The sequence below is a fragment of the Camelina sativa genome, chromosome 8 (genome assembly GCF_030686135.1).
Source record: "Camelina sativa cultivar CO46 ecotype springtype chromosome 8, ASM3068613v1".
Taxonomy (NCBI): domain Eukaryota; kingdom Viridiplantae; phylum Streptophyta; class Magnoliopsida; order Brassicales; family Brassicaceae; genus Camelina; species Camelina sativa.
The window spans coordinates 5,193,903-5,211,626 of record NC_141887.1 but is presented as its reverse complement, the minus strand read 5'-3'; the positions used below and the strand labels follow the sequence as shown (position 1 = coordinate 5,211,626).

The window sequence follows — 17,724 nt, the reverse complement described above, 5'->3', positions numbered from 1 at the left end:
CTGATCTCTCTCTATCCTCCAACAAAGTATGGCCCTTTACCGTATCTTCATCTCAATCTTCTTCTTCTTCTCTCTCACCCTCTTTACTCCAATAACCCATTCCCTCAACGAACCCGACCCGGATTCAATTTCCACCGTTTACGAGCTCCTCCCAAAGTACGGTCTCCCAAGCGGTCTCTTACCAGACAACGTCACCAACTTCACCCTCTCCGACGATGGCCGATTCGTTGTCCACTTGCCAGATTCCTGCGAAATCGAATTTGACTACCTCGTTCGCTACGATAAGACCATATCTGGGCGTATCGGTTACGGCTCGATCACTGAGCTCAAGGGTATTGAGGTGAGGAGGTTCTTTATTTGGCTCGATGTTGATGAGATCAAGGTTGATCTCCCGCCTTCTGATTCCATCTACTTCAAAGTTGGGTTTATCAACAAGAAGCTTGATATTGACCAGTTTAAGACTGTGCGCTCGTGTCACGATAATGGTGTCTCTGCCTCCTCTTGTGGTGATTCCTGGAAGAGTTTTCTCGAGGTTAAAGATTACGATTTTTGCGTACGGTTGGAGTTAGGTTTCGTTCATTTGGATTTGGATGATATATAATTGAAAAAAATTTCTGGGTTTTAGGGTTCTAGAAGATTTTTAGGAAAAGGGTTCTGTCTGAGATACTAATATATTCTGGAATCTTTGAGTTCCTGGGTTCAATATTTGGATTTGTAGCCTGTTTCTTCATATCTTTAGGGGCGTGGATCTATGGGTTAATGTAGTTTACACATTTATTGAGGAACAACATGGTAGCTTTCCTGGAATACAAACACAAAAGGGCTAAACTTGATATGGGGTTTGAAAATGATCTAGTTAAGATTTGAGAGAAGGAACATTAAACCATGCTTTCACATTGCTGTTTTCGGGGTTGTAGATCGTTTTGAGTTGTTACTTTTGTTCTCTTGTTAGTTTGTATTGAATGTTGATAGCTTTACAGGTAGCTGATAAATTTGAGTTGCTGTTTGTTTATAAATGTGAGATGCTGTCTGGTTTCTGGAATGGTTATTTCCTTAGATCCTTTTAATCCAGCCAACTCCCATAAGTGATTTCAGGCTGGATTGTAGGAATTTGGTGATACCTATAATAACAGTAGTTTTTGTTTTTTTTCTCAGAGAGGGAAGCTTCAAGGAATGATGGATGAAGGGGAAATGTTAATCACCGAGTAAACACTCTTTGTCTTTGCAACCACCGAGTCTGGGACAACACGCAAATGGAATTGAGTCTCAAGTCAAGTTTGTACATATACATACAATAACTAGACAAGTCTTCTTTATAAGACTTGGTATGAAGTGTTTAATATTATCCACTATGTAAGTCTTGTTAAAACTGGGTTCCACGAAAATGTTGTTATCTATACATGACTAAATGTCTCCGAGTCCATTCCTCACCACCATGGTGAAACTGTGCCCGTTCTAGCTCCCCACTACTAGTAAATGGAAGATGCATTCTTTGAGTTGAGCCAATATATTATCTCAAATAGAATCACTAGACAGTGATTTGATTGAAATCTTTGATTCTGTACAGACTATACTAAGAACACGTTCCAGTATGAAACCATCGATTAATCATCCTTGGTGTCCACGAGGATTGTAGTGTCTGTGATGAAGGAAAAGTATCAAGCACAAGTCTTGGTGGTTGGGCTAGTGGTAAAGTTCAGTATGCATGCCAACAAGGTGGTTGGGCTAGTGGTAAAGTTCCGTATGCATGCCAACAAGATGGTCAAAAGTCTTACAGAAACTTCTTTTCTCCATTGGTAACCAAAAAGTACCGGACTTTGATTGTGCGTTAGATTCATAATCATTTTAGACCAATGCTCGAACTCGTAAATCTGAAGACTTTCTCGTGAATCTGCAATTCTCCCATGTGTTTTTCCAAGTTACAGGTTACAAGACGACAAGAAAATATACACCTTATTCTACAGAGGCGTCCACGTAAACCCGAAAGCCAACCCGGTTTGCTTTTCTAGTTTGTCTTTGCCTTTGCTTGCTGCTAGCAAATTAAAAATTTAATAAATAAATATCACAACTCTCTGATTTTGACTGGCTAAGATTCAACGGGCAATTTCCATCTTACAGACCCAATTCGTGTTCTCTGTTTTGTTATTACAAAGCAGGATTTTTTTTTTTATATATATTTATCTTCCATATTCCTTTCCCACTGATTCTTACAAACCGATCCAAAGGAATCTTACCAAAAACTGTTTGTTGATTCTGGTGTGAAAAAAGTCTTGATCTTGCTGTTCAGAGTAATGGTGGGTGCTTGGTTTGTCGTTGGCTCATCGGTGATGGACTCGTCGAGCAGTCCATGTTTATGTCTAGATGCGGGTAACAACATCAGGAACTCTCCGAGGAAGAAGATCCTTGGCAGTACAAGAACTCTGGAATTAGGAAGCTCTTTTACTGGCGCACGCATTGTTTTTAGGCTTTCTCCGAAACGGGTATCGAGAATTGCGAATCGAAGGAGCAAAAAGCTCTTGATTGTGAATGAGGACATTGCTGGGAATTACGAAGATACCTTCGGTGATGTTCAAAAGGTTAGAACTTTTTTTGCATAAACCCTGTAGAGAAAGATTTGACCTTTGGCAATAAGCTTATTTATGGCTCGCTTTCAATTTTTGCAGCAAATTGTTAATTATTTCACATACAAAGCTGTGAGGACGGTTCTTCATCAGCTCTACGAGATGAATCCTCCCCAATACACTTGGTTCTATAAGTAAGTCCATTTTATGGTTTGTATAAAGTCTCCCATTTGATGAGGTTCTGTGTAGGGTTGGATTTAAGAGAAACACTTTACTCCGATCATATTTGCCTCGTGGTCCTAATTATGTTTCTTCTTTGTTATATGACAGTCATATCATATCGAACAGACCAACCGATGGCAAACGTTTTCTCCGTGCCCTCGGCAAGGTATAAAAAGTTTAGTTTATATCTCACGAGAACCAGGATTGTTTGTCTGATAAGCTAAGATGCATTGGGTCTAGTTGAAGAAGTTCATCTGCTCAAACTTTACCTATAGGTATCTAGTATATAACTAGCAGATTGTAGCTGTGGTGAGTTTGTTAGTTAGCAGTTAGTGAGGGCTGAAGTTTATAAGACTTGTCTTTGGTTTTGGTGAATTGTAACAAGAACAGCAGTTCCATAGGTTTGTTTTTATCATATTCACATTGTGTTGTGATATTAAGAATGGTTGATTCTTCCTTGTATATATAGAGCTTGATATGAAAGATTATAACTTGGGGAGAAGGAGGAGTACGTTTGTGTCTTATTTGAGAGCATAAGCACAGACATTGAATTTTTTCTTTTTGTCTCAACTAATTGTAGGAGAATCAGGAGCTTGCAGAAAGAGTGATGATTACGCGTCTCCACTTGTATGGCAAGTGGATCAAGGTAAAAAAATCGCCTGCTAAATCTCGCTCCAGTTCTGTTTATTTCATACCATGGGAACCAGCAAAGACCAAAATTTTAATGTTGTATAGTTTGTTGCCGTGTAGAAATGCGACCATGGGAAGATATACCAAGATATATCGGATGAGAACTTGGCGTTGATGCGTGAACGCTTGATGGAGACAATATCGAAGAAACGCTTCTTATTTTGGGACGTTTTTCGTCCATCGACTTCGCCACGTGTTCTATTCTGATTGGGTGTAGAATTTCTCTAGGGTTAAAAGAAAAAAATTTCGAGAAACAAAATTTCTTCCTTCTTTCTTTTCTCTCGACGGCGACGGCAAACGCGATACACATCTTCGACGATTTCACGAAGCCGTTCCGCACTTAACCCTAAATTTGTTCATCATCGATCGATTCTACTGCAAAAAGGTACATCTTTTTCACTTCCTTCTCCGCACTTAACCCTAAATTTACTTGCTTTTTGTTTCCTGGGTCGTCTCTCATTGCGATTCATATACATCTTGCTTCAATTGATACTCTAGTTTGCTAAACCTGGCGCCATCATTGTCTGTCAACGTGGCACTAAGGTAACAACACTTGAGAACTTCTAGTTTCTGATTCGCTTCTAAGCTCTCTTGATCAGGCCGTCGTATTTTGGGTGCTATCACATAGCCCTGGGAGCCACTCCTTTTCACCGTAGCTCTGCTCTCAAGCTCTGGTTTAAGATTTTGTTTCTCAAATTTTTCTGGGTTTTGCTTGTGTTGAGGATGGAATTGTTTCGTTTGAGGAGATTGATTCGTGAATTGATGTTCCAAAATTCAAAATTTTCAGAATTTAGAAGAAGCTCTTGACCTCTTATTTCAGATTCTGTTAGTTCTAGGTTATGCTTATGTAATATAGGATGAAACAAATTTGATTGAGAAGATTGATTCATGGATGCTTTTAGAAGCTCTGTAGCTCTTATCCAGGTTGTGCTTGTCTTCAGGATGGAAACAATTTGTTTGAGGAGATTGATTTTATAAATGATGTTCTAAAAGACCAATTTGAATTTTAGAAGCTCTTGTGCTCTTGTTTTGGATTACATTCTCTATTGTTAGCTGTAGGTTATGTTTGTGTCTAGGATGATAACTTTATTTTGTTTGAGAAGATACGAGAATCTTGTTTATGGAGAAAGAGGAAGACTTGTTATTGCTAATGTAGTTTGATCTTTTAAGTTTTGGTTTGACATTGGTTATGTTCATGTTAAGTTGTGATTGAGAGATGCATTGTTTTTGCAGAATCAAATCTACAAACTTTTCCTCCATCTGCCACTCAGGGCAAGATCTCTGTGTATGTGAATACTTTTCGAGTTGTAGTTGGTTAAGGAATTTGGTTTCTTCAGTATTGGATTTTGCACTTTTGGTGTATATGAGCTTATAGATTTGTATTACTGCTTCTTTGATACTGTATGAGTTTGGTACAGCGTTTCCAAGGAAATTTCAAGGTTTTTATGAAGATTTTGTATTACTGCTTCTTAGGGATTTACTTGTTCATTTGTAGATGAAGGCTTTTTGTGTATCTTTATGGTCCTTAATTCCGGTTTTATTTTTGTAGGTTTGATAATATCACTTTTGTAAGAAGCAAGGAATCTGCTAGCAAGCAGAATTCTACTCAGGCTACTGCGGGATTGGTTGAAGCGATAGTGTGTGAAGGGAAGCAGCAAGATAGAGTTGGTGGTTCTTTTTTCAAAACTGAGGACATGTGCTGTACGCCAAAACTTGCAGATGCTGGTTCCTGCAATCTTGGAGAAGTTATGAGAAGTAAAGATGTCTCCGGAAGCTGTGATCATTAAGAAGACTGGATGGTACATTGTTTACTTCATAACATGTGATCCCGAACTGGATGGCACCACAATTAAAGGAAGAACAGTTTGGAAGAACAGAGGTGGCTATTTACAGGGAGAGAAGGCTCCTTTGATGAAGTTGTACGCCTTCATGCTATTGGCTTATGCGATCCTTGGCCTAGTTTGGTTTCCAAAAGTTGCTCCGTATTGGAAGGATGGAATCCAGTTGCACAGTTATATTAGCTTTGTAATTGCATTTTCCATCGGTGAATTGACCTTCCTGTTCTATGAATTTGCCTATCTCGACTCAGCTGGTATATGTCTTAAGGAGGTTACTGACCGTTCAACTTCTTCTTCTTCTGATCTCTCTCTATCCTCCAACAAAGTATGGCCCTTTACCGTATCTTCATCTCAATCTTCTTCTTCTTCTCTCTCACCCTCTTTACTCCAATAACCCATTCCCTCAACGAACCCGACCCGGATTCAATTTCCACCGTTTACGAGCTCCTCCCAAAGTACGGTCTCCCAAGCGGTCTCTTACCAGACAACGTCACCAACTTCACCCTCTCCGACGATGGCCGATTCGTTGTCCACTTGCCAGATTCCTGCGAAATCGAATTTGACTACCTCGTTCGCTACGATAAGACCATATCTGGGCGTATCGGTTACGGCTCGATCACTGAGCTCAAGGGTATTGAGGTGAGGAGGTTCTTTATTTGGCTCGATGTTGATGAGATCAAGGTTGATCTCCCGCCTTCTGATTCCATCTACTTCAAAGTTGGGTTTATCAACAAGAAGCTTGATATTGACCAGTTTAAGACTGTGCGCTCGTGTCACGATAATGGTGTCTCTGCCTCCTCTTGTGGTGATTCCTGGAAGAGTTTTCTCGAGGTTAAAGATTACGATTTTTGCGTACGGTTGGAGTTAGGTTTCGTTCATTTGGATTTGGATGATATATAATTGAAAAAAATTTCTGGGTTTTAGGGTTCTAGAAGATTTTTAGGAAAAGGGTTCTGTCTGAGATACTAATATATTCTGGAATCTTTGAGTTCCTGGGTTCAATATTTGGATTTGTAGCCTGTTTCTTCATATCTTTAGGGGCGTGGATCTATGGGTTAATGTAGTTTACACATTTATTGAGGAACAACATGGTAGCTTTCCTGGAATACAAACACAAAAGGGCTAAACTTGATATGGGGTTTGAAAATGATCTAGTTAAGATTTGAGAGAAGGAACATTAAACCATGCTTTCACATTGCTGTTTTCGGGGTTGTAGATCGTTTTGAGTTGTTACTTTTGTTCTCTTGTTAGTTTGTATTGAATGTTGATAGCTTTACAGGTAGCTGATAAATTTGAGTTGCTGTTTGTTTATAAATGTGAGATGCTGTCTGGTTTCTGGAATGGTTATTTCCTTAGATCCTTTTAATCCAGCCAACTCCCATAAGTGATTTCAGGCTGGATTGTAGGAATTTGGTGATACCTATAATAACAGTAGTTTTTGTTTTTTTTCTCAGAGAGGGAAGCTTCAAGGAATGATGGATGAAGGGGAAATGTTAATCACCGAGTAAACACTCTTTGTCTTTGCAACCACCGAGTCTGGGACAACACGCAAATGGAATTGAGTCTCAAGTCAAGTTTGTACATATACATACAATAACTAGACAAGTCTTCTTTATAAGACTTGGTATGAAGTGTTTAATATTATCCACTATGTAAGTCTTGTTAAAACTGGGTTCCACGAAAATGTTGTTATCTATACATGACTAAATGTCTCCGAGTCCATTCCTCACCACCATGGTGAAACTGTGCCCGTTCTAGCTCCCCACTACTAGTAAATGGAAGATGCATTCTTTGAGTTGAGCCAATATATTATCTCAAATAGAATCACTAGACAGTGATTTGATTGAAATCTTTGATTCTGTACAGACTATACTAAGAACACGTTCCAGTATGAAACCATCGATTAATCATCCTTGGTGTCCACGAGGATTGTAGTGTCTGTGATGAAGGAAAAGTATCAAGCACAAGTCTTGGTGGTTGGGCTAGTGGTAAAGTTCAGTATGCATGCCAACAAGGTGGTTGGGCTAGTGGTAAAGTTCCGTATGCATGCCAACAAGATGGTCAAAAGTCTTACAGAAACTTCTTTTCTCCATTGGTAACCAAAAAGTACCGGACTTTGATTGTGCGTTAGATTCATAATCATTTTAGACCAATGCTCGAACTCGTAAATCTGAAGACTTTCTCGTGAATCTGCAATTCTCCCATGTGTTTTTCCAAGTTACAGGTTACAAGACGACAAGAAAATATACACCTTATTCTACAGAGGCGTCCACGTAAACCCGAAAGCCAACCCGGTTTGCTTTTCTAGTTTGTCTTTGCCTTTGCTTGCTGCTAGCAAATTAAAAATTTAATAAATAAATATCACAACTCTCTGATTTTGACTGGCTAAGATTCAACGGGCAATTTCCATCTTACAGACCCAATTCGTGTTCTCTGTTTTGTTATTACAAAGCAGGATTTTTTTTTTTATATATATTTATCTTCCATATTCCTTTCCCACTGATTCTTACAAACCGATCCAAAGGAATCTTACCAAAAACTGTTTGTTGATTCTGGTGTGAAAAAAGTCTTGATCTTGCTGTTCAGAGTAATGGTGGGTGCTTGGTTTGTCGTTGGCTCATCGGTGATGGACTCGTCGAGCAGTCCATGTTTATGTCTAGATGCGGGTAACAACATCAGGAACTCTCCGAGGAAGAAGATCCTTGGCAGTACAAGAACTCTGGAATTAGGAAGCTCTTTTACTGGCGCACGCATTGTTTTTAGGCTTTCTCCGAAACGGGTATCGAGAATTGCGAATCGAAGGAGCAAAAAGCTCTTGATTGTGAATGAGGACATTGCTGGGAATTACGAAGATACCTTCGGTGATGTTCAAAAGGTTAGAACTTTTTTTGCATAAACCCTGTAGAGAAAGATTTGACCTTTGGCAATAAGCTTATTTATGGCTCGCTTTCAATTTTTGCAGCAAATTGTTAATTATTTCACATACAAAGCTGTGAGGACGGTTCTTCATCAGCTCTACGAGATGAATCCTCCCCAATACACTTGGTTCTATAAGTAAGTCCATTTTATGGTTTGTATAAAGTCTCCCATTTGATGAGGTTCTGTGTAGGGTTGGATTTAAGAGAAACACTTTACTCCGATCATATTTGCCTCGTGGTCCTAATTATGTTTCTTCTTTGTTATATGACAGTCATATCATATCGAACAGACCAACCGATGGCAAACGTTTTCTCCGTGCCCTCGGCAAGGTATAAAAAGTTTAGTTTATATCTCACGAGAACCAGGATTGTTTGTCTGATAAGCTAAGATGCATTGGGTCTAGTTGAAGAAGTTCATCTGCTCAAACTTTACCTATAGGTATCTAGTATATAACTAGCAGATTGTAGCTGTGGTGAGTTTGTTAGTTAGCAGTTAGTGAGGGCTGAAGTTTATAAGACTTGTCTTTGGTTTTGGTGAATTGTAACAAGAACAGCAGTTCCATAGGTTTGTTTTTATCATATTCACATTGTGTTGTGATATTAAGAATGGTTGATTCTTCCTTGTATATATAGAGCTTGATATGAAAGATTATAACTTGGGGAGAAGGAGGAGTACGTTTGTGTCTTATTTGAGAGCATAAGCACAGACATTGAATTTTTTCTTTTTGTCTCAACTAATTGTAGGAGAATCAGGAGCTTGCAGAAAGAGTGATGATTACGCGTCTCCACTTGTATGGCAAGTGGATCAAGGTAAAAAAATCGCCTGCTAAATCTCGCTCCAGTTCTGTTTATTTCATACCATGGGAACCAGCAAAGACCAAAATTTTAATGTTGTATAGTTTGTTGCCGTGTAGAAATGCGACCATGGGAAGATATACCAAGATATATCGGATGAGAACTTGGCGTTGATGCGTGAACGCTTGATGGAGACAGTGATTTGGCCTTCTGATGACTCAGAGGTAATTGGCTGAAAGAAGGTTGTGCACACGGCACACCACAGCAGCAGTAACTTTGTCAAACCGCTTCTCAGCTTTTAGGACTTTTGAGTTTTCTTAGTTTGATTTACATATTATTGTAATAGTCAAAGAGCATTGTGTATATGAAAATGTCTATTCTTTGGCATGTACAATATGAATATTATGGGCAAAAACAATATACCCCCTTCTTGTGTTCGGATTCTTTCTCAGTCATCCTCTTACGCTCACACCTCTCCCATTAGCGTTAAAGTAAGACTTATGCTAATTGCAAAGACGTGGACATGGACATGATTAAGGAAAATTACGGTTGGTCCAAATGGGAACACTTGTCTTCGTAACAACTCCAAAACGGTTTTAGGCAAAAGATATTATTGCATATACTGTCTTCTCTCAACTCAGTACGAAACCTCGCCGTAAAATTAATGGCGAAGACTAGTACTTTTGCAGCTCTACCACTCACCAACTTCAAATCGCCGTCGCTGTTCCGTGTCAAGAACTCCTCTTTTATCAGTTTCACCGATACCCATTTTCTCCGACAATCGAATTCGACGAGTATCGTAAGATCTTCAACTCTCAGAGGAATTGGGTTCGTCTCATGTTCTTCGGTCACGGACGAAGCTTCTTCTGAAGAGCTACAAGTTCAAACCTTGTAAAATCACCTTTCCTATGTTGTCCCTGCTGCATAAACCTGTATCTGACTAATTGGATTGAACTTTTTGGGTTTCTGATTAAAATATCCATTTCTAGGACATGGAAGTGGAAAGGTTACTCGATAAGATATCAATGTGCTGGAACCAGTGGCCCTGCCTTGGTCTTGGTTCATGGTTTCGGTGCTAACAGGTCTTACTCATTTCCCATTTAGCTTTTCATTACCACAACCTTAATTTGCTGATTGGTATCATTAACATATATTATTGATTTCTCAAGTCTTGAAAGGCCTTTTATTTAACTGAGGTTTTGGATACTTGTTCAGGGAATTGAGAACCGTAGTTTAACATTTTTCCTCATATGTTTGTTTGTTCTGTTATCAGTGATCATTGGAGGAAGAACACACCTATTCTTGGGAAAACACATAGGGTGTACTCTATCGATCTTATTGGATATGGATACTCCGATAAACCGAATCCTCGTGAGTTTGGTGGAGAACCATTCTACACTTTTGAGACATGGGGTGAGCAACTCAATGATTTCTGTCTTGATGTGGTCAAAGATGAAGCCTTCTTTATATGCAACTCTATCGGAGGTAGAGCTTTGATTAAAGTTGCAAATCCTTCAGCTTTTAAGTTTTTTGTTTTTGGTTTAGTAAATGACAAAGAGGTTGGTTTTCAATTAGGACTTGTTGGTCTTCAGGCAGCAGTAAGTAAGCCAGAGATATGCAGAGGGCTTATGCTTATTAACATATCACTCCGCATGCTTCATATCAAGAAACAACCATTGATTGGAAGACCTTTCATCAAATCATTCCAGAATTTACTTAGGAGTACTCCGATTGGAAAATTGTTTTTCAAGAGCATTGCTAAACCAGAGACAGTTAAAAGCATTCTTTGCCAGGTATTGATGGTTTGCATCTGAAGAAACACACAAAGAATGATTTTATGTTTTGTTGTATTTGTGCTTTAGAAAGTTTTGTTTTGTTTTTGTGAATTTGGAATTAGTGTTACCATGATAGCTCGCAAGTGACTGATGAACTAGTTGAGGCAATACTACGTCCAGGGCTTGAGCCTGGTGCAGTTGATGTCTTCCTTGAGTTCATCTGTTATTCCGGTGGACCGCTTCCAGAGGATTTACTCCCACTGGTCAAGGTTCGTTACTCGGTCTTCTTCTTCACCATAGGGTAAAACTAAAGATGTAGTCTAAAATTCTTTAGCTGTTGCAGTGCCCGGTTCTAATTGCATGGGGAGAGAAAGATCCATGGGAGCCAATTGAACTTGGACGTGCATATAGCAACTTTGACGCAGTTGAAGATTTCGTTGTTCTTCCTGAAGCCGGCCACTGTCCTCAGGTCTCTCTCCCTCTCTCTCTCTCTCTCTGCTTCCCTCTTAAGATGGAAAGGCAGCAAGTATCCTACCTTTGTTTTCTTCTTATTATTATGTTTCTGTAAACTTTGCAGGACGAGAAACCGGAGGTGGTGAACCCACTTATTGAATCATTCGTTGCGAGACATTAAAAGTCCAATACATCATCGGTCCAGACTAGAACTGTCAATTGGGCGGGCCGCCCGTGGGCTTGTCCAGTCCAAATACAAACGGGCGGGTTTTGGTCTGTACCAATAAAAAATTGGTCTATATGGGCAATGATAGATTTTGTCCGCAAACCAAATGGGCTCTGACCAGATGGACATTGGTCGTGCCCAAATTTATAAAATTCTAGGGTTTTTAAATTTGGGGAAAACAGATTTTTAATTTCTCGTCTCATCTTCGAATCGCTCTCTCTTTGAATCGCTCTCTCTTCATCTTCATCTCAATTCGTGATTGAAGGGTTCCTGGGTTTGTTCCGCTTGAGGCTTGAAGCTCGGTTCCTTCTTCAATCGGTGTTCTAAGTTCTAAGTTAGAACTTCTAACAATCGATTCATAGATACTCTCTTCTTTGTCAATCTCATCGCAATTCGCAACCATGGTAGGCATCTCTGCTCTCTAAATCACTCGTTACCTTAATCCAATATTGATTCCAAATGCTGAGTATAAAGCAAACTGACCCTTGTTTCTCGAATTTGCAGATCATATCAGAGAAGAATCGCCGTGAGATCTCCAACTCCAAGTACCTCTTATAATACGGTCAGTTGATTTTGGTTTGTTGATTTTGTTTTATTGTTGATTTTGGTTTGTTGATTTTGGTTTGTTGATTTTGTTTTATTGATTTTGGTATGGTTCAGTTTAAAAATTTGAATATGGTTCAGTTTAAAAATTTGATATGGTTCAGTTTAAAAATTTGAATCTGCTCTCATATTGGAAAGACAATTCAGATCGTTTTAAGGAGTTAGCCTTAATGGCTTGTGATGTTCTTAGTATACCTCTTACAACTGTGGCTTCTGAATCCGCCTTTAGCATAGGGAGTCGAGTACTTAACAAATATAGGAGTTGCTTATTACCCTCCAATGTGCAAGCTCTCATTTGTGCAAGGAATTGGGTTCGGGGTTTTGAAGAACTTGGTGATGAGTTTGAGTTTGTTGAGGAAGAAGGGACTATTGTGGCAGTGTAATTTCCTCTACACAGTAGTGGTTCTCAATTACTCATCAGTCGGATTCATGGTAACCAAACAAAACTCTTCCCTCATTTTTTTTGGCGTATCTTGCAACAGTTCTCTCATTCTTTTGTGTGTAACTTTCTTTCAGGTTTTAAGCTTACACGAAACAATCATTGCCTTCAAGAGTGTATATTACATTGGAACAGTTATACCTATCGCTGTGCTTCTGCTGAGCTATTTAGTTCCTGTGAAGCCTCTAAGACCAAAGACGAGAAAAGAAGAATAATGTTATCTTTTAAAAACAGCGAAGTTTTTTTTTTTTTTTTCCCTTGGTTTTGTTTATGTTTCTTACCGTTTATGTATAACAGGAGAAATTAAGATCTGATTTAATTCTTCTCTTCCCAATTTTTGATCAAAACTCTGATTTGTTTTCATACTTTGCATTTCTTGTGTTATTGTCAGATTTTATAAGAGAAAACAATCAAATAAAATTCAGATTTTATAAGAGAAAACAATCAAATAAAATTCAGATTTTATAAGAGAAAATAACCAAATAAAATTCAGATTTTATAAAAGAAAACAACCAAATAAAATCCAGATTTTATAAGATAAAACAACCAAATAAAATCCAGATTTTATAAGAAAAAACAACAAAAATAAAGCTTAGTTTTTATAGTAAAAACAACAAAAATAAAAAACATTGTCCAATGGGCATGTCCAAATGGACATGGGCATATTTTGGACCATTGTCCAAATGGACCACTGTCCATTATAGCCCGTCCAAATATAGCCCATATATAGAAACGCCCATGTAGACACACCCATTGGACAGTGGACAGCCCAATTGACACTTATAGTCCAGACGTTTGATCTTTCTACATTTTTGTATATATATATATCTTTAGTTCTGTACAGAAACACATCTTGTGAACCCACACGAATTGAACACTCACAGAGTTGTGCATGAACTGTCAAAGGTTAGACTTCCTACAAGTGACAAAACTGTGATTGTATTATGCATAGAGATATTGATGGGAGTAACAAGCTCCGCATGAGAAACATAATAACAATCATTTTCATTTGTTATATACAAAAGAATTCATAATTGGTTTCCAATTGATATACAATCATCATTTGGTGTGTAGTGTATAAATCTCCCATATGATGAGGTTCTGTGTAGGATTTAGATTTAACAGAAACACTTTACTCCGATCATATTTGCCTTGTGGTCGTAATTATGTTTCTCCTTTGTTGTACGACAGTCCTATCATATCGAACAGACCAACCGATGGCAAACGTTTCCTCCGTGCCCTCGGCAAGGCAAAAAGTTTAGTTTATATCTCTGAAGAACCAAGATTGTCTGATAAGCTAAGATGCATTGGGTCTAGTTGAAGAAATTCATCTGCTCAAACTTTACCTATAGGTATCTAGTATATAAGTATCAGATTGTAGCTGTGGTGAGTTTGTTAGTTAGCAGTTAGTGAGGGCTGAAGTTTATAAGACTTGTCTTTGGTTTGGTGACTTGGAACAAGACAGCAGTTCCATAGGTTTGTTCTTATCATATTCACAATGTGTTGTGATATTAACAATGTTTGATTCCTCCTTGTTTAGAGCTTGATATATACATATATAACAAAATACCAGCCGATATGGTGGTAAACGCAATCTTGTTATGGTGGATGGAGAAGGAGAAGTCAATGGCCTTTCATTTCTAATTAAATTTGTTAATTTTCTCCTAACTTCTCTGTCAAATCTTAACTAACAAAATAACAAATCTCTCATCTATACTAAAATAAAATAAAATAATAATCATATCAATTATCAAATATCGATATTACCAAAATGACCTAATTTTCTACATATATATATATATATATATATATATATATATATTTTTTTTAAATAACATTTTTAGTATATTTTAGGAAATCGTTCAAATTAGTTCTAGAATAATCAGGTTATTAAATTTAAATTGTTAGAAAATCAATTTACTTTTTAAAAATGAATTTAATCAATTTAAGAAAATCTATAAAAATCCTAATTAAATCAATTTAAAGAAAGTATCTATTAATTAATTCTGATTTTTGTGGTTATTGAAAAAAAATCTGTTAGATGAGGAAATAAACAATTTGGTATCCCTAAAAAGCTTAACTACCATAAGATCATAACTAATATATGGAATAATTAAGTTAAAATCTAGTAACTTGATAATATATTACCAATAATACAATAAATCCATTTATACCAAATTCTTATTCTATATTTAATAACTATCCATAGTAGTTCTTAGCATTATATTTGAGTGATCAGAAAATTAGGAAATCACACAATTGTTTTTTAGAGTTTATTCGGAAATCTTTGAAATCGGATTTTGTGATAACTGATTAGACATATTCGGATTTTCTAAGCATATTCCCCCCAACCGCGCAACTCAAATATCTTATAAATACATTGATTCTAAGTTAGTTTTCACTCTCAAACCTTCAAAGTTCAAATTTATTCCAAAAATAAAAATGGATGCTAATGTGAAGAATATGTATCCCAACTAAGGATAAGTTAGTAAAAAAGACATTCCAAAATGTCAAAAAGTCCACCATCAAATATAAATGCGTTTTTTCGCAAACATTTTTGATAAAGTGTATTTTTAGGTAAATAACCATTTTATTTAATTTGAATCACTAATATATATATATATATATATATATATTATTTAAGATTGTGAGGAACACCAGATTTCATAGAACCGCCTTGTATAACACTTCTAGCTTCCATGCTCATTCTTTTGTGCTCTAAGACTTTTTCTAGTTGAACAATAGCAAAGTGTACTAAAAGTGCGTTCAAAATATTTATTTAATTCAAAGCTATTTACATATATTGTTACCAAAAAATATAATCCTAATTTTAAAAATATATGTTAGGATTAATCTTATTTAAAAATTTAGAAATTGTTAATCCATTTTAGAAGGGATATATTTTTAAATAACTAAGAACATTAAAATTAAAGTTAATGACTGCAATAATTCATACACTTTTTTACTAATGACTACAATAATTCTTTTGGTATTCATATTATTATTATCGTTAATATGTTATATGATATAAAAATACGTCTAATAAAATGAAATGAAATATATTTAATATGTAAATTAATATATTTAAGAAATAATGACAAAAAAAAATCTAGTCTAAGATAAAATACAAAATAAATATACAAACAAAATTTTATTAAAAGTATTAAATTAACCTAAAAATATTGATATAATATATTGGTGAAAAGAAATCAATGGACACTTCAAATCAAAAAAAAAAAAAAGAGGTTCTCAAATTTATCTACTCCAAACAAATAAAATAAAAAGTAATTTATATGTTGTGAAAAAGGAATAGTTAATTTTGGTTTTGAAATTAGATTTTGTAATTGAACCGTTCTAAACCGCTTGGTTCAATTACAAAAAAAAAAAATCAAAAAAAGATTGGGAGGTGTGTGCGGTGGTGGATTGGATCCCCTCTCTCTCTCTCTCTATCTCACAGAAAGCCATAGAGCGAGAAAGGAAATTGATCCTTCCTTCCGGTAACGTAATCAATTGAAGGAATGAAGGGAAGATGTGCGATTAGGAGAATGTAATCAATTGTGATTGAAGACACGAAGAGGAAGAATGAGACGGAGGTGTGTGGGTTATGGTCGGTGCCAGATGATGTGTTTGTGGACTGCTGCCTGACTCTGTTGTCGAGATTGATTGGATCTCGTGGCCTTGTCGATGGTCTCCAAGAGGCACCGGGATGTCGCAGTGTCCCATGATCTCAGGATCTTGAGGTCTCGGAGGGGTTGCCTTCACCACCGGGGTGCATATATCATATGTACGTATATATGCACATGTATCTGAGGATCCTGTTTCGTGAAGGAGGATGATTGGGGGGTCTATGTTATCGGTGGACTCATGGACGGCAAAACGACATCGGAAGTCACGTTTTTTGATTGAACCGAGCTAGTACGCCCATGAAGATGGCTCGAAGCGGAGCATCGGAAAGCTTGATAGACAAAGAAGAAGATATACGTGTTTGGAGGGTGCTGGAACTGGGATGTCGCTGCTGATTCCTCAAACTGGGCAGAGGTATATGATATCGAAACCGGAACTTGGGAGTTCCTGTCTGTGGTTACGCCCAAGATGCCCCTCAAAATCCAACAAAGTGTGGTGATGGACGACAGCAAGCATGTTTACGTGGTGGATGAGGATGGTCAAATCTTTAGTTTCTCAACAAGTGAATGTATGTTTGAGGCTGAGGCAGACGCAGACGACGGAAGAAGAGAGTCTAACGCCCCCCCCCCCCCAGAAAATAGAAACGATTGGCTTTTAGGTGATCAAGCATTGTTCTGACGGCGTGGCGTTTTCCATTTGAGTCGGATTGGAAGGTAGTCAAGGGTAGCCCGGCCTCAGGGTCCTGATCAGATTTTGGAGCTTTGGTATGCCGAGTTTTCCATTGAGCCAAGCTTGGAAGGCGGGGTATGGGAGCTTTGGGGGAACATTGAATGATCTGGTGCTGTCCTCTCCTCAGACTCCTCATCATCTACTCCCCCCCCCCCCCCCCCCCCCCTTAACTTGTTATTTGCTGATTCTTTCTATCTCTGAATATTTTTCTCAATCCTTGTTTTAGAAACTATGTTGTATCACATATAACTGTCTTTTTTTTGTGATTTATATGTAATTTGGCAAATCTCCTCAAAATTAAATTTGCAATTCAGTCAGAAAGCTTTCTCTTGTGCTCTCAGGGATTCAAGTGTATTTTCGCTTTGAATATAACAAATAACAAAAGAAATCTCTCTTCTATAACTACTACAATAGTCTCCTTGGCAGTGTATATTAGCAACCTGTTGGATCAAATGGTGATGTTGGTGATGAAGGAGGAAGTAATAAGAAAGGAGGTAACAGTCATGCGGGAGTCTGCTTGGATGTTTAACACTGCTCAAGCATATACACTTAATGAATCGGTTTCACCAGTTTGGCAAGCTTCACCAACTCCATTTTGTTCACACCCTTGATGTTGTTCGTCATCTTTATCCAGCTCCACATGCATTACATCAAATCCAGCTTGATTCTATTCTAGATAACACAAAAGATCATCATCATCAAAGATATATATTGGTTTTTTAGGATTCACTGAAACTGGAATATAGCTAAACTTCATCTTCGTCCCTGCAGCTACCATCATCTTTTTGCATATTTTATCAACCAATGCAAAATAAGTAACCTGCTCAATAGGTGCTTTCATCAAAAGAGCA

The 17,724-nt window shown here is 37.5% G+C and overlaps 5 protein-coding genes and 1 pseudogene across 13 annotated transcripts; all 6 read left to right on the top strand.

Moving 5' to 3' along the window:
• Window positions 1-19: 19 nt before the first annotated feature.
• Window positions 20-1,423, top strand: LOC147939710 (uncharacterized protein At5g01610-like). 2 transcript variants are annotated; one of them, XM_087463153.1, is made up of 2 exons: window positions 20-564; window positions 1,156-1,423. In XM_087463153.1, exons 1-2 carry the CDS (start codon window positions 29-31, stop codon window positions 1,175-1,177), a joined length of 558 nt encoding a protein of 185 aa, XP_087319279.1. In that variant the 5' UTR covers window positions 20-28; the 3' UTR covers window positions 1,178-1,423. The 2 variants fall into 2 exon arrangements, with proteins under 2 accessions (XP_087319279.1, XP_087319278.1); XM_087463152.1 differs by having other exon boundaries at window positions 29-532.
• Window positions 1,424-1,830: 407 nt separating this feature from the next.
• Window positions 1,831-5,601, top strand: LOC104706321 (chaperonin-like RbcX protein 2, chloroplastic). 6 transcript variants are annotated; one of them, XM_087463140.1, is made up of 8 exons: window positions 1,831-2,576; window positions 2,664-2,755; window positions 2,892-2,949; window positions 3,364-3,429; window positions 3,534-3,858; window positions 3,972-4,016; window positions 4,707-4,758; window positions 5,023-5,601. In XM_087463140.1, the coding sequence occupies exons 1-5, from the start codon at window positions 2,292-2,294 to the stop codon at window positions 3,678-3,680; spliced, it is 648 nt and encodes a 215-aa protein (XP_087319266.1). In that variant the 5' UTR covers window positions 1,831-2,291; the 3' UTR covers window positions 3,681-3,858; window positions 3,972-4,016; window positions 4,707-4,758; window positions 5,023-5,601. The 6 variants fall into 6 exon arrangements, with proteins under 6 accessions (XP_087319266.1, XP_087319268.1, XP_087319265.1 ...); XM_087463142.1 differs by lacking the exon at window positions 3,972-4,016; XM_087463139.1 differs by lacking the exon at window positions 4,707-4,758.
• Window positions 5,602-5,629: 28 nt separating this feature from the next.
• LOC104770359 (uncharacterized protein At5g01610) lies at window positions 5,630-7,033 on the top strand. Of its 2 annotated transcripts, none has more exons than XM_087463159.1 (2): window positions 5,630-6,174; window positions 6,766-7,033. In XM_087463159.1, the coding sequence occupies exons 1-2, from the start codon at window positions 5,639-5,641 to the stop codon at window positions 6,785-6,787; spliced, it is 558 nt and encodes a 185-aa protein (XP_087319285.1). In that variant the 5' UTR covers window positions 5,630-5,638; the 3' UTR covers window positions 6,788-7,033. The 2 variants fall into 2 exon arrangements, with proteins under 2 accessions (XP_087319285.1, XP_010493067.2); XM_010494765.3 differs by having other exon boundaries at window positions 5,639-6,142.
• A 502-nt stretch (window positions 7,034-7,535) lies between these two features.
• On the top strand, window positions 7,536-14,114 carry LOC147939709 (chaperonin-like RbcX protein 2, chloroplastic). 2 transcript variants are annotated; one of them, XM_087463150.1, is made up of 5 exons: window positions 7,637-8,186; window positions 8,274-8,365; window positions 8,502-8,559; window positions 8,974-9,039; window positions 9,144-9,468. In XM_087463150.1, the coding sequence occupies exons 1-5, from the start codon at window positions 7,902-7,904 to the stop codon at window positions 9,258-9,260; spliced, it is 618 nt and encodes a 205-aa protein (XP_087319276.1). In that variant the 5' UTR covers window positions 7,637-7,901; the 3' UTR covers window positions 9,261-9,468. The 2 variants fall into 2 exon arrangements, 1 of the variants encoding a protein (XP_087319276.1); XR_015564528.1 differs by lacking the exons at window positions 8,974-9,039; window positions 9,144-9,468 and adding an exon at window positions 13,931-14,114 and having other exon boundaries at window positions 7,536-8,186; window positions 8,502-8,725.
• On the top strand, window positions 9,544-12,867 carry LOC109124530 (uncharacterized). The gene is made up of 10 exons (XM_010422502.3): window positions 9,544-9,915; window positions 10,014-10,106; window positions 10,298-10,509; window positions 10,600-10,817; window positions 10,922-11,068; window positions 11,143-11,268; window positions 11,377-11,882; window positions 11,983-12,040; window positions 12,311-12,513; window positions 12,598-12,867. The coding sequence occupies exons 1-7, from the start codon at window positions 9,689-9,691 to the stop codon at window positions 11,431-11,433; spliced, it is 1,080 nt and encodes a 359-aa protein (XP_010420804.1). The 5' UTR covers window positions 9,544-9,688; the 3' UTR covers window positions 11,434-11,882; window positions 11,983-12,040; window positions 12,311-12,513; window positions 12,598-12,867.
• A 1,814-nt stretch (window positions 14,115-15,928) lies between the features above and the next one.
• LOC147939708 (putative F-box/kelch-repeat protein At3g46050) lies at window positions 15,929-17,074 on the top strand (annotated as a pseudogene).
• The last annotated feature ends 650 nt before the right edge of the window (window positions 17,075-17,724 follow it).

Coding starts and splice junctions, on each gene's coding strand:
- LOC147939710 (XM_087463153.1), top strand. CDS start 29: ATGGCCCTTTACCGTATCTTCATCTCAATCTTCTTCTTCTTCTCTCTC. Junction 565..1,155: donor GATTTTTGCGTACGGTTGGA/GTTAGGTTTCGT, acceptor TTTTTTTCTCAG/AGAGGGAAGCTTCAAGGAAT.
- LOC104706321 (XM_087463141.1), top strand. CDS start 2,292: ATGGTGGGTGCTTGGTTTGTCGTTGGCTCATCGGTGATGGACTCGTCG. Junction 2,577..2,663: donor CCTTCGGTGATGTTCAAAAG/GTTAGAACTTTT, acceptor CAATTTTTGCAG/CAAATTGTTAATTATTTCAC. Junction 3,430..3,533: donor TGTATGGCAAGTGGATCAAG/GTAAAAAAATCG, acceptor GTTGCCGTGTAG/AAATGCGACCATGGGAAGAT.
- LOC104770359 (XM_087463159.1), top strand. CDS start 5,639: ATGGCCCTTTACCGTATCTTCATCTCAATCTTCTTCTTCTTCTCTCTC. Junction 6,175..6,765: donor GATTTTTGCGTACGGTTGGA/GTTAGGTTTCGT, acceptor TTTTTTTCTCAG/AGAGGGAAGCTTCAAGGAAT.
- LOC147939709 (XM_087463150.1), top strand. CDS start 7,902: ATGGTGGGTGCTTGGTTTGTCGTTGGCTCATCGGTGATGGACTCGTCG. Junction 8,187..8,273: donor CCTTCGGTGATGTTCAAAAG/GTTAGAACTTTT, acceptor CAATTTTTGCAG/CAAATTGTTAATTATTTCAC. Junction 8,560..8,973: donor TTCTCCGTGCCCTCGGCAAG/GTATAAAAAGTT, acceptor AACTAATTGTAG/GAGAATCAGGAGCTTGCAGA.
- LOC109124530 (XM_010422502.3), top strand. CDS start 9,689: ATGGCGAAGACTAGTACTTTTGCAGCTCTACCACTCACCAACTTCAAA. Junction 11,069..11,142: donor ATTTACTCCCACTGGTCAAG/GTTCGTTACTCG, acceptor TAGCTGTTGCAG/TGCCCGGTTCTAATTGCATG. Junction 11,269..11,376: donor AAGCCGGCCACTGTCCTCAG/GTCTCTCTCCCT, acceptor TAAACTTTGCAG/GACGAGAAACCGGAGGTGGT.